This window comes from Crocodylus porosus, unplaced genomic scaffold, assembly GCF_001723895.1.
Source record: "Crocodylus porosus isolate Cpor-Errol unplaced genomic scaffold, CroPor_comp1, whole genome shotgun sequence".
In the NCBI taxonomy this organism is placed as follows: domain Eukaryota; kingdom Metazoa; phylum Chordata; order Crocodylia; family Crocodylidae; genus Crocodylus; species Crocodylus porosus.
In genome coordinates this window covers 26336831-26362274 of record NW_017728909.1, presented here as the reverse complement: position 1 = coordinate 26362274, position 25444 = coordinate 26336831, and the positions used below count along the sequence as shown (strand labels likewise).

Here is a 25444-nt window from a genome sequence, read left to right as displayed (position 1 = left end):
AGCAGGAGGACAAGCTCCGCCTGCTTGTTACCCAGGCTCCTGGCATTAGTGTACAGGCAGGCAAGTGTGCCCTTAGGGGCTCTTGCCTTGCCCACAGATTGTGCCAGGGCTGGGGCAGGGGTGGTCTCCCTTAAGTGCCTTGGTCCGCTGGCTTTGCAAGGGTCACTCAGCGGGCCAGCAGTGGCAGTAATCCCCCCATCCCCCAGCGGGCTTAGTTTATCCATAAGCATATGTTTAATCAGCTCTTTTGTACCTGCTTGTATATAATACAAGCTGTGCATGACAGTCCAAAGCCAAAAGGCTCATTATTTACCACACAATTCAATGGGCTGGGCCCCAGCAGAAATAACAGCGTTTCAAGCTGTGGTTACCCCACAGCTTAGCACTGCTTGATATACGTGTGTACGCCAGATACCCCCACCCTCCACCACAAAAGATCTGTATGCAAATTAGCCCCCCTACTTATGACAGGAAATGGGAGTTCTTCTCACAAATGCTGATGAGGTATGCAGGGTAACCTGTACCCTCTCCATCTCATGGAGGACAGGGCCACACTAATAATATGCAACAGGCTGAGAGAAGGGGCAACAGAGGAATTCTGGCTAAGCTATATGAGGCCGTTTTCAGTAATGTTTACCAGACATTTAAGGCTGGCTAAAAAATGAGACTCATTGGAAATGGGAAAGAAAGGCACAGCTTAGTTGTGAGAGTGAAGAGGAAGTCTACATGTTTTTACTATAGTGGCTCACCTTGATTTGGAAAAAGTCAGTGCTGAGGGGGACTGAGTGCAATGAGCAGTACCCTATATCTTCTTCAGGTGGGTTACACTATGCTATTCTTTGTAGTAAATTCCCATCAGTATGTTTGCCCCGTACAAGCAATGTGTTTCATAGTCATGCTCAGTGTTGGCTGAATTTAACCAACTTTATGATTAGTTTCCATTACTGAGGACGTTGCTTTTGGCAGCAGTTTAATGATAGACTGTGTATTTAATGCGGTTTCTTTGTATGGGAATGTAAGATGAGGGGCTTTTTTTCCCCATGTCAGCTATGTGTGGGGGAGGGGGGTGGCATCTTGTATTCAAGTAACTATGGTATATATTGGAAAAATGAAGTAATCTGTTTTTGTCATTTTTTTTATCCTGTTATTTCCTATAGATGTCTTACTACTTTTTCTCAAATGAATGGCACGTACATAAAAAATATTCTTTTTCTTTTTTTTTTTATACAGACGACGATTCACAAATGTTTGTTTGGATGCTGTTAGTTGCTACCTTGTTGAACTTCAGTCTATGAGCCCTACATTAACAGTGCAGACCACTACAGGGAATTTTAAGTCCCTGCAGGCTAAATTAGAACGACTTCATTGATTGACTGATATGATAAAGAACTGACAGGTCAGATGCAACGAACTGTAGAAAAGAAGCTCAGATGTCTGCACTGGAGTCTGGAAAAGCAAACGCTCAATACATCTGCTAACATTAAAGATCCTCCTGCAATTAATAAAATAATGTCTTTGTTCATACTAATCTACAGGTATCTACAAATAGTAGAATGTATATTTGACAAATCAAGGTGCGTTGTTTTTGCTACTGCCAATTTTTTTTCTAATTATAGAAAATCTTTTTTATACTGTTGGAATAAGATATGTTGTACAACCTCCCTTCAGGATTAAAATTATTTGGAAAATATATTTTTTTCTTTTTTCCTGTATTTACATAATTTTAATACAGTTGGGAATGGTAATAGGATGCAAAATCAAACATGGTAATACAATTGCATATGTTGTAGCTGCTTAAAAATATGAAAGCAAGAGAAGAGAAGCAAAGTTGACTGAAAGGCAAGAAGAGAAAACTGGGAAAGAAGTCTTTGCTAGTTGACTTCCAAAAATGGTCAGATTAGTGATTTAGTGACAAAATCATAAAATTATGCCTATGTAAGAGAGAGTTACTGTTCCAAAACTATTCTTTACTATACAGATTGCCACTAAAATGTAATTCTCAGGACAATATAGCAGAAGCTAACAGCTTAGTATGCTTGAGCTGTATGTACAAAAGCATTATTAGAACTCAGCAAACCTTCTACCTTTTGCCCCAGTAAAAATTATGCTTTGTTCAACTCATCCTTGTTTCTGTGAAAATCAACATGGTGTAATAGATATGCACCCCCAATTAACATTAGTACTGGCCATGTCCACATGTGGGACAGAATCTAAACACTCCTTTATACTTCCTCTGATTAATGTGTATGTAAGTATCATTTAGTTTCCCACGGTCATGAAGGTCTATGCTATAAATATATTCATCACTATTCTACAGTCATATGTGCATCCATAGTAAATATGTCTAACAAAAACCCTCCTATAAATCATGCACTTGAAGTTACCTTTTGCTGTGTTGGAGTAGTCTTCATTTTACCCTGTTATTGACTCCAAAGAGTTTTCTTTTGGTATTTAATTTTTCCAGACCTAGATAAGCCAAAAGAATGAATGTAGTTGATGTATGGATTGTAACATACCATCTGCCGTAAAGTAAAAAAAGAAAAACTACTGGTATTAGAAGCCACCTATATAAAGAAAAAAAAATCAATTTCGGGTTAGCAATATCTATATATAACTAGATCTAGAGAGCTAGATAGCTAGATCTATAGATATCTAAACATGCTTAATTACTGGGTGATGTCTCAATTTAATAACTGGACCTTTCTCCCTAAAATACAAAGAAAACATGCTGTTCCCTACTCAGTCAGTGTTATGTAATTTAGGGTAAATCCAACTTCCATCTTTATGTTTATGCTAAAATAAAACTGACTATTATCCTGGTTTTTCTCTCATACCATGCCATGATTGGAACTCGCAAGCTCTTTTTAAATAAATTACCTTATTTCCTCAAATCCAAGATGACTAAGTTCAAGGCGAACTCCCAATAATTAGATTGTAGACATGGAAGTTTATAACTTACAGGGCAAGCAGCCACAGGGGGGGCAGCCAGCAAAGGAGTCAAGTGGCCTACTCCTTGCACATACCCCCCCTCTACTTTGCCTCCCTGCTCTCTGTACACCCCATGCCTGCCTCCATCTCCATGATTTCTGAACCCCCCTGTACTCCATGATGCTTGTACCTCCTGGTGCTTGCACCCTCCACCACATGTACCTTGTCCATCTGCCACCTGCCCTCCATTCTTGCACTCCCTGTTTCTTCCCCCCCCCCCCACATTGTGTCTGAACCCCCTGGCCCCTCCTCCTGTACCACTTGTCCCACTGATGCCTACCTTGTCCCACCAAGCCTGAAAACCTGGCATCTGTCCCCTGCACCACTTAACCTCATGGTGCCTGTCCCACTCCCCATCCACTTGGCTTCTCACATCACCTGCCACTCTGTCTACTCCCTGCAGCCTTTCCCCCCCACCCCGACTTACTTTCTCATCCCAGCTCCAACTCCAGCTGGGGCCCTGCACATGCCTCAATCTCCCACCCAGCCAGCTGCAGTTGCTTCAGCCTTGGCCAGCACTGTTGCATGACTGGAGGCACCAAGTGCTCATGCATCAGACTTCCCCTCCTTCCCCTGCCATCTCCTCCCCTCCCACCTTGTATTCAAATGGGGAAAAATCTGCACCTTGGATTTGAGTAAACATGATAGTTGCTATGCAAATCAAGAAGACTTTTGAAAAAAAAATATTTTTTTCAATTTAAGGCTTAATATGCCCCCTCCAAATTACATAAATGTTAGTTTTCTACAAAACACACATCATACAGAGACATCTTGTATATTAGTCTGCCATTGCTGCAATCAAAATATGCAGTTTACATTTTATTTGATTTTTTTTTTTCCAAAAATGGAGGGGCAATTCATTCCTTAATGAAATCAGCATCGTGTCATAATAAAGCATACACTTGCATGCAGTGTCTCATTTTTGCTTCCACATATTTAACAGATTTGTAAACTTAAAAAGTATTGCATGACAACAACTAGCATTGGCCCAACTTATATGATCTTGATAAGCATTTATGCTACAGTTCTAGAGGAGTCAGTGTAGGATGAGTCTGGAGGAGTAAGTGTAGAGATTGGAAGTTGTGAAAAGAGTACTAATTACTCTGACTTTCTGCTTGTTCTTAGGCAACTTACTTCATCTTTCTCTTATGTTTTCCACCTGCAAAATGGGATAACTCTTACCAGGAATTTTCTTAGGAAAGTTTGTGGAGTACTTTCAGAACATAAAGGAGTATTATTAAAGTGTCATTCATTCTTGTAGATAGTGTTGAAATTTTAGTGTGAAGGTTACTTCCTACCTCACTGACTTAAGTGTAATACTTCACCCTCAACTGTGGATTTTTTTTCTTACTCTTTCTTTCTTTACTTTATTGAAGTCAGAGGGACGTAGGAGTTAGACAGCAAAGGAGGGGAAATTTGGGGGTTTGCTGCTTTTGACAGGAGAGATTGCTTCTTTGCTAAGCTGATGTTTTCCTAGAAAGCTCATCTTGCATAATATTTGTTCAACTTGAAAGTTAGAGGGAAATGGTCTTGACTAGGCACACATTCAGTCTCTTTATCATCGTTGGTATTTCTTGCTTTATGCATTTGTAAATTTGTACAGAACGTAAAATGGAAGTGTAAGGAAGGTTACTTAAGTCTGATGCTTAGTGGTAGCAAACTAGTCATTATTAATCAGTTGCAGCAGCCGTGACATCTGGAACCAAGCTGCTAGGTACTATGAAAAAAGACAACTAAATCTCCAACTCCAGCCCTGAATTATAGTTATCTCTACACTCAGGATATGTTTCTAGAATGAATACATCTTCTGTTTCATTTTTGGTTTGCTTCCTTTAGGATTCGTTGGATCAAAAATAGATGAATAGTTAAAAGATTGTGGTTGTTGGTAAAAATATTGAGTGTCATATCTGTAGTCATGTCCCCAAGGTCTACAGTGGTAACAAAAATGTGCTTCATTGCACATGGTGTTTTACCTTTCTTTTCTGACCCTGGAATAGCTTTGAAATGCATTAAAGACCTTTCTTACACACATTTTTTATTCCCATTGTTCACATTTATCTAAAACTAAGAAACGAGGTCTGTTCTTCAGTACATAATATATCAATGTTATGTTAATAATGGCACCTGCGATGTAATATTCACGTGTTGAAATTAACATGGCTTGTTGGAATTACATCGATACTGGATGGACATATACCATCTTTTTTAAGTTGACCATCTCCAAATGACTTTTTTTAAAACTGACAACTAGATTGTATCTCTGTAAGGTCTCTTAATTAAATCTAACTTGAAGTTTAAACAGTTGTTTAAAAAATAACTGAGGAAAAAGTATTATACTAAACACTTTTTTGAGCAATGGTCTGTATATGTGCCATCATTGATAGATACAAGTCTAGTGTGCTTTAGTTAGAAATGTCTAGTCAGCAATGACCTGTGGGGCAGCACTTTGTACATCCAATTAAAGGTATAAAGGGTGAATCCACCCTAATTATCCCAACGCTGTTGGTTGGCCAACTCATAATTCATTAGGGTACTTACTCCAAAGCATTTGGAATAGAGGGTAGATTACAGACTGTGTATATATACCACACATTTCAAGGTACAAGGTATATCTTCCTATAAAAGTTAGAGTTGCACTGATACATCATTCCATATCATATCGGCACCAATAAAAGGAAAATCGACGTTATCAGCAATTGACTTTTTGGCCTATGTTACCAATAATGTCACAGATAAATGCTGTGTGTATGTATAATACCGCAGCATGCATGCATGTGGCCAGGAGTCCAGCCTAGCATCCAGCTGGTAAGTCTGGGGGCGGGGGGCGCAGGCACAGATTAAGACCCCCACACTGAGGGAAGAAATGCGGCTGGGGCAGGGGTAGGCGCTGCCCAGCTGGGCAGGGTGTGGGATGAAGCCACAGGTGGCTCATCTGGAAGGATGCAGGAGGCAGCGGTTGCTCCTGCCGCTGCACACACCCCCATGGGGGACATGTGCTCCCCCACACCAGATTTATGCATGGGGTGGGGGCAGGTTGCCCACTGTGCACTTAGGGCCATAGGCTGCACCAATCTCTTCGCAGCAAGGGGGACTGAGCCAGGACGGGCTGCAGTGGTGCTAGAAGGAGAGCTACAGGGTAGCTATGGAAAATGTTGGGATAGCTGTAGCCCACCCCATAAACCCTCCTACCAGAACCACCACTACCTGCCTCTCCCTCCACCAGGAAGAAGCCACAGTGGGCAGCCCGTCCTCGCCCTGTGCACATATCCAGGGGTCGTATGCCCTTCGTGCCTTCCCTGGTGTGCATGCAGTGTGGGGAGCTGCCCTTCCTCCCCACCCCTTTGTCCCCCAGATGAGCCACTTGCAGCTCCATCAAGTGTTCAGCCCCACTTCCATTCCCTTCCTCACTGTGGGGGCCTTGATCTGTGCCCCCAAGTTTTTCCCCCCACCCCCGGACTTACCAGCTTGACTCTGCTCTTCAAGCTGCTGGGCTGCATATCAGCAATCGGATTGGTATCGGCAGATACAGCTGATTAATAATCAGCCCTCGGTATCAGCCAAAAAAATCTCTATCAGTGCACCCCTAATATAAGTAATATTCAGGTAAGTAACCTCTTTGTTTTGCTAAACTTAAATTCTGTACATTGAATGCTTTAGTCTAAAATAACTTTATTCCCTACAATTGAGAGTAGCTAAAAATAAATCTTCTTGGCTCTCAGTCTGCAGTGTATTTGGGAACACGGTATGGGTAGATTGCTAACAAATACCATTTAGACTGAGATGCAAAAAAAAACATTCTGATTTAAGTTACATTGGAGCTAATTTTGGAGTAATTCCATTTAAGCCAATGAGCTTGTTCTTAAATTGTCAGTGCAAATTCAGAACCATCAGAGTTCATGTCCTTATTTTTAGCTACAGGTTTTATGAAAACTTGTATATTTATTAATTTCCTAGTAAACCTCTACATTATGATTGTTCCGAAGTTTACCTTAAAATATGTATTCCTGCAATGGGAAGAAAACTAGGAAAATCAAGTATTTTTTAATTCCTCAGCTATAAGGTTTTAAAAGAACAGTGAGCACCTATTATATGGGATATTTACATGATAAAGAAAGAGTCTGATATTAAAGGACAAGCATCTGGATGACTCAACTCCTTTGATTGTCATACACACCAGGGTTTTTTTGTGTGTAGGTGTAACTAACTTTAGGTTTGTTTCTTTCCCCACTATATTGGAATAAGTGGATTCAAAAAATAAACTAATTTTATTTGATGTGTTTCATAAGTATGTTTGTGATATGTTGGATTACAATGCATAATAAAGTGGGGTTTTTTTTAAATCCTGCTTTTATAATTACTCTATAAAGGTTAAAACAAAGTCTCTGCAGAAAGCATTTGAAGTTGAAAACCCCATTTTTAAGCAGAGCTTATAAACTGATTATGCAAAGAAAAGCAAAGATCTTTTTCCTTCCCTAAATGCTTCAAGAAGCAAATTGAAATTACTTCTGCTTCTAATGTTTTCTTGAGCTGAGGATCTGCACTGTGTTTGGAACATTTGCAAATGTAATACAAAATAGTTACCTGACTAGAATGTCAAAAATAATGGGGACTAAAATTTTTATATTCTTCTACTGCTTTGATGCATCTTAAACTGTGACAATTTTGAATTAGTTAGTCCTTTATGGAGAAGGGAAAATATTTGTTTTAAGAGATTATTTTTCTGTGATTTGAACCTATACATTTGCTGGCATTACAAGCCCTTTTTTTGGAACTGAACCCCTTTTGAAGTTCTTAAAAGTGGTTTCCAAATTATAGGAGAAGGATGTGGAAGGAGGAAGAATTTTAAGGGGGTGGGGGGGAGCTTGTTTTAGAAATCTGAAATGTCAAATATAACATTTTAGTCTTTGTTAGATAGTGTTAGACAGCTCATAGGTATGGATCAGACTCCCTGGAAGGTTTCCTGTTCACTGTTGCTCTTGTGTATCTCCATGTGTGGATACATGAATGCCTCATGTCTCCTGAGGCTGGGGGGGCATGGCAGCAGTGAGCAAGGACCACCCACAGGTGGCCACGGTGATGTCAGCGATGGTGGTGGGCCAAGTGGGAGGTGGCTGCAGCAGTGTCAGAGGCGGGAGTAGGTGACAAGTGGCAAATGGCATCCATCCACAGACGCCACCTTCAGCATCGGTGGTGGCCAATCTCAGGGGGGACACAGTCAATCTCTGGGTGCATGTGCACCCCCTACGTGTCGCCAGTGTGTGATCATATCTTCCAGAATGTGTGAGAACAAGTCTATGTACCTATAAACTCTTATTTGAAGTCAGGGCAGGAGGGGAATGGTGAAGAAATGTTACAATTGAGGGCCCCATCAAACTGGGCACTAAAAATATACAGTCAAAAGATTGTCCTTGCACTATGACTGTTTGATCTGTATTTCAAAGCTGCTGTTGCACCGAACTGTAGTAGATTTATATCTGAGCCTTCTCTTGAGTGAAAGATTAAGCGCAAAAGATTATCAGTTACAAGTATTAGCTAAAAAACCAATAGATAATTTGTCCCTGAAAAGATTACTGTCTGTTGCTGGAATGGGTCTTATACGTCTATTAATGCATTTAGCTTATCTCAGGTCTCAGTTGCAGGAAAGAAAATAGATATCCTTGATGATTTCAGTAGCCCTATCTTTCCATTCTCCATGCCCTGAAAAGTGTTCAAGTTACTGCAGAAATTATGGTGCTTTACACAGCCTGGGTTATTACAGAAAAAAAGCAAATTTTCTCAAAAGCAACATCATCTTTAACTACTGTGGAATGATCTTCACCTTTCCTTTTTGACAAAAAAGGAGACTGGATGCACACCTTGCTGGGGTTACTTGACCCCAGCAGTCTTTCCTGCCCAGAGCAGGGGGGCTGGACCCAATGATCTCACAAGCTCTTAAAAGACAAGCTAATCTCTTTAGGTTTATTTGCTTAAAGTGGGCATTTCTAATCCAATGAAAAGTAAATGACCAGAAATTCAAACACCAAATCTTGGGCATATCAGGAGCTCTTTGCATTCCTCTACCCCTTCCTCTGCCGTACCAGGGATTCTTTGCTTTCCTAAAGATATCCTGTTCTTAAAGAGCAAGGAGTATTTGAGAGGCGAGGAAATAGAAGCAGGATGAAAGTGTGTTTGTACTTTTCTTTTACTAGGTAATTTTTCTAATCCTGTGTAAAGCTTATATTTGTTCCACTGTCTCCTGTTACTGAAGAGTAGATGTGTAAGCCAGAATATTCACAAAGTCAAATTCTGGCAACAGGTATACTACCAGAGAGGCATAAGCTTTGTAGGTGACAGTGTACTTTGACAAAGGCAGCTGTCACCTGTAAAAGCTTATGCCTCTGCCTCTCATTAAACATGGAATATTTTTGTGACTGGCTTGTATGGTGCTTTAAATTGAACACGTGTTGGGGATCCAGTGAGCTTGTCCCACCTGGCAAATTTAAAGCCAAAGGCTGAGCAAACCTTCAGTCTTCCTCTCAACACCTGCATGCCAGGCACCCCCATGAGAGCATTTATTGTAATGAGAGTATTAGTTACGCTGGCTCCTATCAATCATTTTTTTGCATTGTCATTGATGAACAGATCAGAGAACTTGAACTAAATCTGAAATCAGATGCAAGGAGTTGTGCGTGTTTCCCATTTCCCCTTTCTGGTTTTCTAATTTTCACCAAATCAATAGGGCTTCCTCTACTCCTATGCTGATACGTTAAATTAAAATTCTAATACTGAATATATTATTAAGACTAGCCAATTGCCCATCAAGAATGATGGGAGGGGACAGGCTCTGCCCCCAGCCCTGTACACCCCTCCCCAGTTCTGTGCACCCCCCCTGCTGCCCGCTACTCCACCCCACAGCACCACCACCTCCCAGGTGCAGCAGAGGAGGGGGGAGCTTGCACACGGTGGGCAAGGCCACCACCCAGTACCCTGCACTCCCGCTGCTGCGTGTCTGGCCACACAAACAGTGGTGGTGAGGCCAGTGCTGTGCTGCCAGCACTCCATGCTTCTGCCTCCAAGGAGGGGTGGGGGAGGCAGGGAAGCTTGCTGTCCCCCTCAGCCAGCACCCCGTGCTGCCACCACCACCTTCAGGGAGCAGGGCTGGGAGGGTAAGGCCAGTGCTGCTGGCCTTGGCCCCCATTCCATCTGCTCCATTGTCACTGTCAAGGTGGTACTCCACCATGCCACTGCTGGAATGCTTTTGGGGCACTCAGATTAGTTGTTTCAGACAACCAATCAGAGTGTGAATAAAGTGTTACAGACAGACGGACTAAGGCTTTTATTATGTTAGAATGTCCCTGTGCCCATTTAAAAGTTGTCTGTGTTTTTAAAATAATAATTTATACTGCAAAATACCATAATCAGATTACCTTAAATTTAGAGTTTTTAGAAATGCATCACTGTGCCAAAAATTTGAAATGGACCAGTTCAATTTAAATAATCTGTTTCTCCAAAAATGCTACTACTAAATCTATAATAATAATAATAATAATAGGCTTAATCTGTCTGTCCGGAGCATTCTGATTGGTTGTCTTCGCAGCCAATCACAATACTTACTGAAACAACCAATCAGTGTTCCGGACAGACAGAATAAGAGTGTGCTGAAGGAAAAAAACAACAAAAAACGGTGAGGGGCCTGATCCTTTTCTTTCTTTCTTTCTTTCTTTTTCTTTTTTTTCCCAGAGCCTGCCCACCACTCTGCCAGGGGGCAAGCTGCTGGTGGGCCCCAAACTGCAGGGGGCCTGGTGCTTCATTCCGTGGCAATGTCATGCCCCCAGGAGTACCTGGACAGGGTGACAGCAGGCGGGGTGCTACCTGGGGGCACTGCCACCATGGAGGGAAACACTAGGGTCCCCCACAGCTCAGGGGCTATATGACTTGCCGGCAGCTTGCTACCTGGCCATGGGAGACAGGCAGGCTCCAGGAGAAAGAAAAAAAAAAAAGTTCAGGCCCCTCACTGCTTTTGTTGCTGTTCCTCAGCAGAACCTGCCCATGCAAGCTGCTGCTGGGTCACACAGCCCGAGCTGCAGGAGTGGGGCAGTGCTTCCTTCTGCTGTAGTGGTGCCCCCCAGGGCCGCCCAGGCAGGGTGCTAGCTACACGGGTGCAGCCCCAGCTCCAGACAACACTGCTGGATCCAACGGTGGACAGGGTGCTGGAAGCCTGGGTGTGCTCGGGCAAGCTTGGGCTTGGTGGGCTTCCAGCACCATGTGCACTGTCCCTGTCGCCTTCTCACTGCTTGGGAACAGGTTGGCTGCCCTCGGAAGGTGGCAGGAGGGTGGCTGGGTGTGCTGGCAGCCAGAGAAGGTGGCAGGGATGGTGCACGGAGCACTGGAAGCCCACCAAGCCTAAGCTTCCCCAAGCATGCCTGGGCTTCCTGTGCCCTGTGTGCCATCCCCACTGCCTTCTCCAGATAGAGCCCTTGTACACAGGAGGCATGTCACTGTAATTTGTTACGTAGCAAACTAGAATACATGGGATGTGTTTTAGTTTACCACGTAAAAAAAGTAATTTAAATTGAAAAACACCGTCAAATGTGTACACCGTTACAAAATTTAATCATAATGTGCTGGTGAATATGTACGCTGTTACACAAGTAAATCATTAAACAGGGCAATTAAGCTACTTAAAGGGGCAATTTCCTCATGTGTACAAGAGCCCTTAGTCACGTGCGCAGGGGCCTTCTTATTCTATGACTATAAACCAGTCACAAAATTTATACCTTGATGTACACCTTGCTGGGGTCGTTTGACCCCAGTACTCTTTCCTGCCATGGCAGGGGGTCAGACTCAATGATCTACTCAGGTCCCTTCCGACCCCAGAAACTATGAAACTGTTGCACAAACAGCGGTTCGTTCCCTGGAGGCGCGCAGAGATCACAGACACACAGACATCAGTCAGCACTTAAGGGTCTATTTGCTTGCAAGCAAAGGTCAGAGCAGAGCTAGATGCTCAAATCAGCTCCGACCCTTGATTGTGTTTGCAAGCGGCATTTATCTTCTCAAATCTCCTGGGCGCGTGCACAGACACAGAAGTTCTTGCAGCTTACTTCCGTTTCATACAAACATACATGTAACTACATCATCACATACATCGCATGTATAGTATAATTAGTTATTTGAGTGGGGGGGCGGAGAGGTAAATATGCAACAGCTAATTAAGCATGATCAATACCACAAGAGTTCATCAAAAGTTCATTCCCCAAGGCTATGCAGTTAAATGCCAGTTTCTGTAATCAGCATATGAAAGAGTAAGGAGGATGAGGGAGAAACCTTGGGCAGCGTTCTTTTCTTATCAAGAGCAAGATGCAAGCTGTGCAATTCTAACAAAACTATGAAACAAGGTCAGACTTTTGACAAAATATGTCTTTATATTCCTAAACCTGTGTTTACACATGGGCAGTTTTATGTAGCCTTTTCAAGATTGAGAAGTTTTGATTCTGTTAAAGTATTTGGTCAAAAGACAGCTAAAAATCCTGTATTTAAAGAAATACTTTTTAAATTAAATTTTTATTGCAAATGTTTCATGGGCTTCAGCTAGTTTTACATTAAGGATACTTTCCAGAATCAGACTGAAGAATAGGATCACACAATTCTTTCTAGAAACTTATCAATGAGGAGAGAAACTATAAAGAATAACCCCAAGTTGAGAATAGCTGGAGAACCGCTTCTGAAATCATTACGGTCTCCCAGTCTGAGCCCGGTAACTGCACTTTAAGATGAAGTCAAATAGGCTACTGCACATTAAGAAGAGTAAGAGGAAGGAGGAGAGAAGCCAGGCCAGGCACCAGATCCTACCCAAGAAAGGTAAGTGATCCAGCTGCCTGTACCTTTGGTTTAGCTGACTGTTTGTTTGGTAAGGAGTGTGCTCTGAGAAGCTGGGAGTGAGTGCTAACTGCTGAGTGAGTGTTGATTGTTGATTGCTGCCTAGGCCTGAGTCAATCCAGGCCCAGAAGGGCATAAAAGGATACTCCACAGGGAGCCAGCAAACAGGGAATGCCAATAGGGGAGCAGTTTGCAGGCTAGTTTGTGGGCAGGAGTATACACCACGTAGCAGTACACGGGAGCTTCTGACAGAGACTTCAGGTAAGTGAATGAGAAGGGGAGCTACCATGGGGGTGGTGACGCAGAGCGCACTCAGAGCCTCTGCCCTGCTGCTACCTCCAGCCTCCCGGAGCTCCTGTGAGGCCTCCACCCAGACAGACCCCTTGGATGGTTTGGCAGTGCCCTGGCCCTGTCTGCAGCTCTGAGGCCTGGGGGTAGCATGGGGGTGGGTGGTTCCCTTGCCTGTCCCACATGTGCCCAGATAGAGGCCCTGGAGGGCCGGGTGAGGGAACTCTAGGCAGAGGTGAGCAGGCTGTGGGGGATCAGGGCTGCAGAAGATGAGATTGATGGCTACTTTCATTTTCTGCAGGACCAGACTCCTGCCGCAGACATCACGGGAGAGTCCCAGGACAGGTGAATGGAGGATGATCACCTCCAGAGCTAGATAGCGTGCGGCTGTGACTGCTTCCCCAACACAACTGGGGAACAGATGCAAAGCCCTGGCAGCACTGAAAGATGATGTTGCAGGGGAAGACAGGTTTGCAACAAACACCAGGCAGGCTGAGCAACAACCAAGCAGCTGGAGGAAGAGATGCCGGGTCATCGTGGTGGGCGACTCCCTCCTGAGGCACAGAGGGGCCTATCTGTCACTGGATCCAACAGCAGGGAAGGTTTGCCGCCTACCTGGAGCCAGGATCCAGGACATCATGGCGAGGATTCCCAACCTCATCCGGCCCTCTGATTACATGGTCCTCATCTATATGAGCACGAACAATGCAGCCAGTAGTCTGCACCACGACATGAGAGACCACAGGGCTCTGGGGGTCAGGCTTAGCAAGTCAGGGGCACAGATGATCTTCTCGTCCATCATTCCAGTCAGTGTTCGCCGTCAGCATCAGGGAAGTCAACTTGTGGCTCCGGAGTTAGTGCCATCATGTGGGTTTTGGCTTCTACAAACGTGATCCACACTTCCATGAGAGAGGCATCCTGGGACAAGATGGTCTTTATCTCTTCTAAAGATAAGAGTCTGTTCTCTTACATGTTGGCTGATTTTCCTCTGAAGGGCTTTAAACTAGGTTCGTCAGGAGACGGGGAAGCAGAGGGTAAGGAGAGTCTAGGATCAGTGAGATGTGAGCAATGCACTGGATCAGTCTGGGTAAGCACTAAGGTAAGCGCTAAGGGGCCCGATAGACAGTGACGAGACATAGGGGGTGCATAGGGGTGCACCTGCACCCCCTGAGAGTGTTGGTGCAGCCCCTGACTGGCCGTGCTCGCTGCTTTGGCAACTGGCAAGGGGGGCAGACAGGAGTGCCAGTGTGGGTCCCCCCCAAACACTGGCTAATTGCTGCAATCACTATAGCCACTTCCAGGAGTGGCTGTGGCTGTGGCTGCTTACAAGCAACAGCTTTGACCTGGTGGGACCCTACTCATGATTGGGCAGTAGTTATTGAGGGTTACAGGTTGTACGGATGGGATAGAGTGGGGGATGTTGCTCTTTGTTTAAGGAACAATACACATCCTCCATAATCAAGATGGGATCAGAGGAGGGCCAAACTGAGGTATTGTGGGTCAGGATGCAAGGGGGTTGCGAGGAAAGGGACTTGGTAGTGGAAAACTACTACAGATTGCCACACCAGGAGGATGGGCTAGACCTGGAATTCTCCAGGCAGCTCTCAGAGACTGTACGGTTGAGAGATATGGTTGTCATGGGTGACCTAAACTACTCTGACATCTGCTGGGAGGACAGTTAGCCAAATCTAACTGCTCATGTAGGTTCTTAACCTGCATACAGGACCTCCACCTAACACAGGAGGTATATGATCCCATTAGGTGAAATGCCTTGCTGGACTTGGTGTTAGGTACAGGAGATGACTGGGTGGGGAATCTGCAGGTAAAAGGTAACCTAGGAGATAGTGACCATTGATTGATTAAATTCATTATCCGGCGAAGTGTGGGTATACTAACCAGCAGGGCTGAAGTCCTGGACTTCACAAAGGCTAACTTCAGTGTGCTCAGGAGATTAGTTAGTGAGGCATTAACGCTCAAGAGCATTGGCAAAATGGGGGCCAGGAAAGGTGGTCATTCCTCAAAGGAGCGATCCTACAGGCACAGAAGGAGACAATCCTATTGCGCATAAAAGAGGACAAAGGGGCCAAGAAGCCGTCTTGGCTAAACAGGGAAGCCCAGGAAAGCCCAAGGGCAAAGAAAGAGGTATACAGGCTGTGGAAACAATGGGTAGCTACCAAGGAGGAGCATACTGAATAAAATTTGAGACTGACAGTGACTCTGTCTTTGGGAACAGCTCCGCAAGGGGTCACGAACTCCTCAACACCTCTAATCAGAGCCGTGTCATGGGACCGTGGGCGCAGGCCTCGTCACCCCCCACCGCCTGCACCTCACTGAAAGGGCTTGATGCAGGCAGAGATCCCCTTCCCGGCCTGGCCCCCGCTATTTTATTTCGGTGAGTTTACACCCTGCCGCGACATAGATTTGTTTAGATGGAGCGGGGTGAGGGGCCCAAAACGAGAACTTGCAGCGGTGGGCTGGCCCTGCCTATAACGCGGGCTTGTTCCCAGCTCTCGCTTTCCCTGAGCCGGAGGAAGGGCACGTGAGCCCAAAACCTGGCAGAAAAAGATCACTCCTCTCCCCCGCCGCTCATCAAAGGGATCCTTTCTTAGCCAAGAGGTTTCTCTCGCTCTGCAGGAGGGAACCAGGCGGCCTCACAGCCCCGAGCGAGGACGAAGTCAGAGCGGGTCCAGGCGGGCGGGGTTGTGCCAGGCCCGCCGTGCCGGGCGGGGCGAGAAGCCGCCTCAGGTGGGCGGCGCTGAGGCCGTTTCCCAGCCTGCGTCGCAGCTTCCCCGGCTCGCGGCGGTTGCGGTGGAGGCGAGGCGGGGCGGGCCCGGGGACTCCTGCCGCTGGGCCGGGCCGGGCCGGGCCGGGCCGGACAGGTAACGGGGTCGCGGGTGCCTACCGACGCGGCGCAGCCGGGGTGGGCACCGGGCCTCGTGGCGCAAGGGGCCTGTGGCCGCCCCGCCTGTTAGGCCCCGTTTGGAAATGTTGCACCGGGGGGCGGGCACGGGCCAGGGCCGTTGCTCGCCATGGGCTGGAGGTTGAGCACCCCCGTTTTCTTCTGCCCCCAGGATGACTCGGTCCCATTTGAAACGCTGGTTGGAAAGTCTGGGCTGGTGAGGGGCAGGCAGAGCCATTACCCTGCACTTTACGTTAGGGTGGGTTAAAAGGGGGGACCCAGGACCCAAGCTTATGTAGTCCTAGACTCTGTCCCCTTCCAGTCACGTAGCCTCTCTCTTTCTGAACAGATGTGGAAGGTGTTCCTCATTCACTTTTAACAGGCCCACTGCTCTGGAACCTATAGCCTGCTGACTGCAGTGGCCTTACAGCACTGCTTCTCTCTGAGTAACAGAAGTTAAAGCAGCCTATGAAATGTATAGATTTCAGCCTGCAATATTTCAAATAAACATCACCTTTGTTGTTATAGATTGATCTTATAGAGGGGTTTTGGACATTTTGGAAGGCATTTCTGCATGAGGTTGAAACTACACTGCAGAACTGTGTGCCTCATTCTATTCAAATCCAAGTAGTCCGCCAGTCAGATTTATTTTAGGAATAACATAGATTCAAATTCTGTTTGTGTTGTGTATAGAAGCTTTTTAACATTTATGTTATTTTAAAAAATAAACCTAACAATTTTTCTGATTCTTTACAGATTTGTTTAAATACCACTGTCCAACATTTTTTTTTTTAGCAGTTATGGTAACTTGGAATGTTATTAAGCATGGAGATTAAGTTAGATGTTCTAATTTCTACATGTATCAAGCAAAGGAGGCCTTGGCCTCGCATTTCCTGGCTGGGACAGGTGAGAGTCCTTATATTAACATCTTCAAGAAGTGGTTTATAGGTACCACATCAGTTATTAGTTTAGATATCAGTTGCCAAAGGAAGGAGTTGGGGATCAGACTTATAATTTTATATTTTGTATTTAATCAATAAATAACCTTCCCCCCCATTGGTTTAATACAATTACCGCATCTGTCAGCACCATTTTTCATGCAAAATAGAAAACAGATTCGTTTTAAAAAACGAGAGATATATATTTTATCTTTCAACAGGAAAAAGAAGCAATTTTTCTTTTAGATGCTAAACATATAAATGAAATTAACTTGGTATCAGGAAAGACAAAAAAGAAAATACCTCGACTACAGACACTGCTGAAAAATGTAGCTGTCTTAACAACATCACAAAATGGTTAAGTATTAACGTTTTATACATTCAGAACTGAGTTTTTATTTATTTTAAATTGTAGGAATTTGGACAACTATGTTAGTGTAAAAGGCCTGGATCTGACAACTCTCCACGTGTGCAAAGGAATTTGCCAGCTCAGGGGCAGTTGTTAAATATCCCCCTTTTTGGGCTCAGGTCCTACATTTAGTATTTTTATAGCAGGGCTGTCCAACTTGCAGCCCAAAAGGGTCTGCCTTGTGGCTTGCAGGCTCCTACCCAGTCACTGCTTCCCCTGCAGCATCTTATGTTGCAGCCATGGGTTCTGGGCTTCCTCTTCCTCTGGCTTCTACTTCTCCTCCTCACTCCCAAGGGTGAGGTGGCATGGCCCACAGGGGCCAGAGTCCACACAGCAAGGGGTGCAGAGGGTCTGCACAGTGGGGTGGAAGAAGAAGGGGGCCTGCACTGCAAGTGGCCTGGTGTAGTGGGGCATGTGGCCTGCATGGCATATGCAGCCCCTTGCTGTCTAGAAGTTAGATGGCCCTGCTTGGCAGTAAAACAGTTATAAAAGTATTTCCCTGCTATGCAAACAGGTGCTTGGTTGGCAGGAATCCTTACAACAGGAGAGCTGTTTCTCTGGAATAAAGACCAAGACTGTTTGAAAACTGTGCCAGCAATTGAAGAGTCTACTAAGGTGGTCACAGCAGCACAAGGTAGAATTTTTGATTTGCCCTTTTTTAAATCAGTAATCCTGCCACCATGTATATTTCTTTATTTTTAATCAATGTCTAGCTAATGATAAATTCATTCACATTCTTGGCAATAGGAAGTACAATTCACATTTCCCTCCTACCTAGGGTTTGGCAACCAGTGATCCATACTGTATGCATGGGAGGTGACCCAGGTCTTTGATACCCATGCCTAGGCAGGAGATTTTTTTTGAAGGAGTGGAAGCTGCCCAGACCTTCCATCTCCCCGAGACAGATTTCAAAGGCCAGACTTGATCTAGACATTTGGTATCTCCATAGCTGTATTTGTACAAGCATTCAGGGATTGCACCCTGGTCTTCTCTATGGTAGATACAGATTCTACCACTGAGCTACAGGGGACTCCCCTTCCCCTAACTGCACTACACAGGCCTGTTCCTCCTTGCTTGTTCTTCTGGCCCCATGACTCTTAAACACTTCTGCTGTATAGTTGTCCATCTTCAGCAGGGCTGGGTGGAATGTGTCCTTAGCTCTTGTAGGGTGTAAAAGATATGGCTTTGAGTTTCCTTTGGCTGAGCAAAACTTAAAATCCAGGTCTCTCACTTTCTGTATGAGTGCTGTAACCATTAGGGAAAATTAATAGGGGTGCTTAACCGGGCGTCAGCAATGTATGTTGGGCATGCTCCATTGGCAGGCTTATGCATCCAGTCCATAGAGGTCCTAACTCTAGGCATTAGGTCCTTCCAGAAACTTGGGCCCAGGGATATCAAGTGAATCCCAAAATATTTTTTGGGGTAAATCCTGCAAACACATCCTAGACAGAGTGTCTGTCATCTAAGCACATTTCTAAAAGCAGCCACAGAATATTTTTCTGCAAGTAGTGTGTGCAGAACAAGAGTAGGCTGATTTCTTGGTGGCTGTCTTGGGATTGCTACTGAGGAAGTATAAGCTTACCTTGAGCATTAGGAGGGAATTAAATAGTAAAGGGCCATTCTGGGAAGGATAGTCTGTGCTTTGTGGATGGTGTGGCAGTTAATGAAAAGATGGGGACACAGTTGGGGACACAGAGAAAGGGGCATCAAGCCTGGTGTAACTGGCAGAAACAAGGTACTAGCAGTGACAAAGATGGAGATGTAGGAGCTTTAAGATGTAGGAACTTTAAGACAACAGCTAGAAGCTTGAATTTGCTGGACAAGAGGGAGCTAGTGGAAGGACTAAAACACAGTGCAGGATGAACCAAAACACAGGCAATCTTAAAAGCTTTCATAGACTGGAAAAGTTGATGTGTAGATCAAGGAGAATAGTGAAGAAGAGATTGCAGTAGCTGAAGGAGAGGCTGTTAAATGCATCTCAGACATGAAAAGACTATCCCAAAAAAGGGTACATTTGTCATTTGCCTCTTTCACAAAGTCTATTACTATTATATTGGACCAAGGCTGCTGTAAAGCGTACTGTTTCAGTGCAGCTTAAACTAAAGTGAAGTGTATGGCATCGCTTTGTTTATTTGAAAACAGTTTGAATTTGAACCTCACCATGCAACTTGTATCCCTCATACAAAGTTTACTCTTGGTATAAATGACAGGATAGTCTGCTCTTTGTGTTCTTTTTTTAATTACACTCACTAAGAACAGTTTAAGATAGGTTGTTTTAACATTATTCTGATATATGTGTTAGTATTTTTAGTCTTTTTAAGTAAAACGTATTAAATTAAATCCCGTGGAGACAGGAAAGGAGTAATTCTTATGTTACAACATTATTTTTTGCAGAGTGTTCTTCTATGAGATTGTATCTGTATGTATCAGGAGATGGCAAAAAGGTGCTGCTCACTACTTCTACGGTGTGCATCTTCCTGTGGGAGAGCACAGAAAGCAAAAATGTATCCTCTTCTAAAAATCCTTCATTGGCTGGGTGTTGGTCACAAATTTTGCCTAAAGAATCAGTTGTGTTACCTTCCATCGAAGATAAAGAAACTGGAGTGAATGTTGATTTCATCAAGAATGAGGTAAAAAAAAGTAGCATCCCTTTTAAGTAGGGTAACTTCCCTTTCAGGTGAAATAGAGCCTCAAAGTTACCAAGAGTTTTTAGTAATGTCATGACTATCTTTTTGGCAGTGTTTGCAGTCTTAACTGCAGTTCCAAAACAAGCTTTAATGAGAGAGACTTAAAAAAACTTTCATATTGCATGTTGAAAGCTGTTTTATTTCCTATACAATTGCTCTGTGTGCTTTTTTGAAAATGTGTAACAATAGTGAACATTCAAGTATGTAACAGATATAATTTTACAGCATCTTTCTTATTTGTGCTTTACAAAGCACAGTCAGCTTTATATAGAAGAGCTATGTTAAATGGACACTAACCTTTTCCTTTGCATTTTCAGCAGAGTCTAGGGGTTTATTTTAATTAAGCTCTAGAGACCCAACAAGAGAGATGTTAATGTAAGGGCTTATCTGAAGAGTAGAGATGCGAGAATTGCAGCAACAAACTAGTAGCGTTTTTTCTCTCTTAGCTCTGGGGGTGAGAATGTAGTTTTGGCTCACGGTCCTGCAGTTTGTTCTGCATCAGTGTATATCCCCCCCTCTGCCCTGTTGACACGATTCCTGTGCCTGCCAGTGCTTTGAGGGGTGCCGCACCACTGCCCTCACTGCAGCCCCGCATGAAGGAGGCGCATTGCTGAGGCAGTGGGGGGGGGGGGAGCAGTGGCAAAGATATCCGCACACGGCCCCGCTGTTTCCAGCCACACCGTGTCATGCCCACTAAGCTCCAGGGGCCCCAGGGGAGGGAAGCGGGGCAGGATCCCAAGCCCACAGTCTGCTCCTGCCTCCGGTACAGATCTGGGGGACACAGGTCCCCCTGCCCCCCCGGGAGTACTCATGGCAACAGGGAGATGGCCCTCCCCCTTCCTTGGATGAGCCACCCACAGCCTCATCCTGCTCCCTGCTGGCGCCCTGCAGCTGCGCATTGCAGACCTGGGCCCCAAGCCCCGCCTGGCTGGGCAGCAGCCTCAGCCCTGCCCAGCTCCCTCTCCCCCACAATTACCTACTGGAGCTACAGGCTGCCTGGGGCCATGTGCATGTGGCACCCCCTGTCCCTCTGCCTTCCTCCTGCTCCCTCCCAGCTCCCTGCAGGCTGGAAGTCCGTTAGCCTGCAGGGAGCTCATTGCAAAATGGCAGAATCCGTGGTTTTCTCTTGTAAAACGAGAAATCCGCATTTGCCTCTAGTAAAAGGTAAAACCCGCGGTTTACTCCATTTTTCCATGGGAAACAGGAAACCCAGATCCCTGGATTAATAATCAATTATTTCACATGCAGTGTCCTTTTAAAGTGCTCCTGTACCTGTTAGTGTATTGTACTACAATCATAAAGAAATACTATTTTTCTGACCATCTGTCCCTAATGCTTTTGTTCACCCTCTGATTGGTTGTCTTAGCAGCCAATCACAATGCTTACTGAAACAACCAGTCAGAATACTCTGCACAGACAGACACATGGCAGCCCGCTACCATCACAGCAGGGAGTGAGGGGCCAGAGCAGGGGGGGCGAGGGCAGCCTGCCACCCCACTCCCCAGCCCCACTCCTTGGAGGTGGCAGTGGCACAGGGTGCTGGTGGCACAGTGCTGGCCTTGCCCCCCCCACCCCTATCCGGCCTTGCTGCCTCATCCAAGTGCTGGCCACACCTTCCTCCCCCCCACTCTCCAGCGGAAAGACAGAAAAAGGTGATGTGGGGGGGAGGCACATGGGGCCAGAGGTGGAGTGGTGTCACCACAGGGTGCTGGGTGACAGCACTTCATGCATGCGTGCCCCCCCACCCATCGTCCATGACTGAGGAGCCAGAGCAGGGCCCCCTGGCCCTACTTCTTGGAGGCAATAGCATTGGGTGTTGGTGGTGCAGTGTTGGCCTTGGCCCTCCACTCTGGACATGCTGGTGCCACTACTGCTGCTGGGCCCTGACAAAAGTTGGCAAGGAGGGGGGAAGGGGAGTGGGGAGACACAGTGGTGGTGTCCCGCTGCCGCCACCGGGCCCTGAGAACAGCTGGGAGGGAGGAGGGGGTTGCACCTGGCTGGATGTGCAGCGGTGGCAGTGCAGGGCACTGAGTGGTAGCTGTGTCTGCCACCTGCAAGCTTCCCCCACTCCCCTGTACCTGAAAAGCAGTGGAATGGCCAGGTGGGCGAAGGGGGACACACAGGGCTGAAGGTAGAGTGTTGGCAGTGTGGGGTGGTGGGTGGCAGCACTCTGTCCCCCCACCACTTCCCCCATCATTCTTGATGGGCAGTTGGCTAGTTTTATAATAAAAATGTGCTTCCCCCTTATATTTTGCATATCCCTATATACTGTTATGCTACCAACTAGCACCATTTTCAGTTGACTTGCTTGAAAAACCAATCCCTTCACCTGCCTTTTAAAAAGTTTTAGGTTTATTTTGGTGAGAACTTTTTTTTCTCTCTTTCTTTCTCTTTTAGTGCAGGCAGTTCTCAAATATACTTTAAGAAATGAAGGTTTGAAGTCTCCTATGGAAATGTATTTCTTATAGAAGTAAACTCCGTAGGGGAAGTAGATCCCTGCACACCTTTTAGCATACATTTATAAACAAAACATGAGCAATTTAGAATGACTGGACACATCTACATGTGTGCTGTAATGCACATTAGCCTATTTTAATGTGCAGTAGTGAAAGCAGTTTTTCATGACATTTTAATGTGCATTAAAATAGGGTAATGCGCCTTTTTCTTGTACCTCACAATGAAGGTACTAAATTTTAAAGTGCATCAGCAAAAGTGCATTAATGAATGTGTAGACACACCCACTGATTCTCCATTAATACCATAACTGAACACTAGCAGAATGTGACAAAGTTTCTTAGTGAGATTTCATAATCATAATATCTAGGGAGGCAGGTCCTTCAGGCATTCAGTGCTTCAGCAGTCAAAATAATTTGTTAAGTCTTGGGATAATTTAAGTTAGGTTGCAGGGTTCTGATGAGAGAGTTTTGAGTAGCTTGCTGTAACTTTCTAACCAAAAATGTTCTGTGAAGCCTGATTTTAATTGTAATAGCAATAAACACTGGACTAATGTGTATAGGTTATAAAAACAAACAAACAAAAAACCCCCAACCTCTTTTGCAGATATTGGGTGACTGCTGCTTGTGTTCTTTTGTGTTTTATTCTGTGGAATGCTTGATGCTGACATTTTTGGTGCTGCGTTGGTCTGAAAACCGCTTTAGGTGAGTTCAGAGTCATTTGAAATTTTGCCATTGTATAAAAAATTGTTTTATTGTTACTCAAGCATTCTGGAGCTAGATATTCAAATACATGGAAATGCTTGTTTACATTTATGCAAAGTTATTTATGAATGTCAACAGCTATGTATGAATTGGCCCTCATTACTTATAAACATACTCAAGCTACTTATCCATAAGCGTATAAATGCATTTGGTCGAACTTTAACTGCATAGCCCAGAATGTTTCATATTAAATAATTCAGTTTTACTGAGGAGCAGGTTGTCCCATTGTATGATTACTCTTAATGTTGATTTTTGGCAGGAAGCTGTTCACAGCCTACTGTGCATGGAGTATGGAGGGATAGGTCTGAGGTTACTCCAACTCTTGCAAAAGGGTACCTGCATGTATTAGCAGCATTTATGGGGCAAAAAAAATTAGGCCTGTGTAGGTTGTGTGTTCTTACTCATGCCTTACTTATCATTTGACAATGATCGCTCTGTTCGTGCTCTGTGTAAACTTATTAGACCATGTAAACCAGGGTTGTCCAGCTGGTGGCCTGTGAGAGGTTAAGTTGTGACCCCTGGGCTCCTGTCTGGCTGTTGCTCCCCACATTGCTTTGGCTGTGACAGCAGCCAGAATCTCCAGGTTTCCCCTCCCTCCTAAAGCTGCCATTTCCTGTCTCTGCCCTAGGGGCAGGGCAGTGCAGCATGCTACCTGGGAGGGGTAAGAGTGAGTCTTGGGGGGAAGGGAGGGAAGGAAGGGGATCCTGCCCAGGGGTAGGTATGTGGTGCCCAGGGGTTTAAAAGTTGGAAAGCCCTGATCCAGACTATTCCCAGCCAAAAATGTTTCTTACTATTTTGTCCAGTTCTGAAAATCTCGGGAGATGAGATTATTTATTGTTCTTTCATTAGTGAGATTTGTTTACAGTGAATTAGATATAGCTCAGTATCAATGAGGACAAGTTTTGATGTTTTGCCATATTTTTCCTTAGTTTCTTCCTTCTATTCCTTGATATACACCTGTGCGCATCTTAAGTAATTCTTTCTCCTGCTTTTCAATAGGTATACATTGTCTTTCTACTGTATTTCCTTTGCCATATTTTAGGTCTGGTTTAAACTTCTTTACATCACAAAATCATAGAAAAATAAGGGTGGAAGGGACCTTAGGAAGTTATCTGGGTCAGCCCCCTCTTCAAGGTTGGATCATTCTGTTTAACCTATTCCAGCCAAGGTTTTATCTAACCTGCATTTAAAACCATCCAGTTGTGGAGATTCCAGAACATCTGTGATAATCTGTCTAGTGCTTAACCCTACTCTGATGGGTAGAGCGTTACTCCTGATAGCCAGCCTAAATACCTTCTATTACTATTTAAATCCATTATAACTTGTCCTGTCTCCTGTGGATGCAGAGAACAGTTGGTCGCCATCTTGTTTCTGTAGATTAAATAACCCCACTTCTTCCAACCTTTCTTTGTATGTTTTATGAACTTCTCATAATATTTGTTGGTCTTTACTGGACTCTTCCCAGTTAGTTGAAATGTGGTGCCCAGAATTGGACAGTTCTCGTAAGTGAGGCTTCATTCATGTTAAACAGAGTAGAAGAATCATGTCCTGTGACTTGCATGCAACACTTCTGTTAATACACACCAGTATGCAAGTGGCTTCCCCCCCCCCCCAATAATAGCTCAGTATTGATTAATGTTCAGTTTGCTGTTCACTATAACTTCCAGGCCCTTTTCTGCAATACTGCAGCCTACTTTCCATCCATCAAGTACTTTGTACTTGTCCTCATTGAATTTTATCCTATTCTTTTATGAGCATTTCTTCAATTTATCATGATCACCTTGAATTCCAGTCCTGTGCTACAAAGCATTTGTTACCTCACTCAGGTTGGTGTCAAATGCAAATTGGCATTCAGTTCCATCCTTCAGGTCACTAATGAAGATATTAAACAATGCCAGCCACAGGACAGACCCCTGGGAAGCCCCACGTGATACCTCCATTGCATTTCCCATTTTTAGTTGCCTGGGACTTTTATCATATTGTATGGTTTATATGGTGTGTTTGTGCTTTTTGCATAAGCGTATACAGAAGGCCAGTAAAATCTCTGTTATCTGGTACTTCACTACCCCCCCCCACCCCCCAAAAGTTGAACACGGGGGGCATTGGGGAAGGGGGGAGCTTGCATGTGGCGACCACTGTCACCACCTGTGCTGCCTCTG

The 25444-nt window shown here is 44.8% G+C and overlaps 2 protein-coding genes across 6 annotated transcripts in view; both read left to right on the top strand.

Moving 5' to 3' along the window:
- Nucleotides 1–1690, top strand: part of NUP155 (nucleoporin 155) — a 61284-nt gene extending 59594 nt beyond the window's left edge. The window contains exon 35 of the mRNA XM_019531978.1: nt 1231–1690. Coding sequence (XP_019387523.1) covers nt 1231–1369 — 139 coding nt within the window. The 3' untranslated portion in view covers nt 1370–1690. The remainder of the gene's footprint in view (nt 1–1230) is intronic.
- Nucleotides 1691–16781: 15091 nt separating this feature from the next.
- CUNH5orf42 (chromosome unknown C5orf42 homolog) overlaps nt 16782–25444 on the top strand; it is a 102754-nt gene continuing 94091 nt past the window's right edge. For 4 of the 5 annotated variants that reach the window (XM_019531976.1, XM_019531975.1, XM_019531973.1 and 1 more), the window contains exons 1-5: nt 16783–16939; nt 17193–17328; nt 17895–18014; nt 19775–20010; nt 23128–23225. In XM_019531976.1, the coding sequence (XP_019387521.1) occupies nt 16847–16939; nt 17193–17328; nt 17895–18014; nt 19775–20010; nt 23128–23225 (683 nt within the window). In that variant the 5' untranslated portion in view covers nt 16783–16846. Of the gene's footprint in view, nt 16940–17192; nt 17329–17894; nt 18015–19774; nt 20011–23127; nt 23226–25444 lie in introns of all 5 variants that reach the window. The other variant, XM_019531977.1, reaches the window with a different exon arrangement.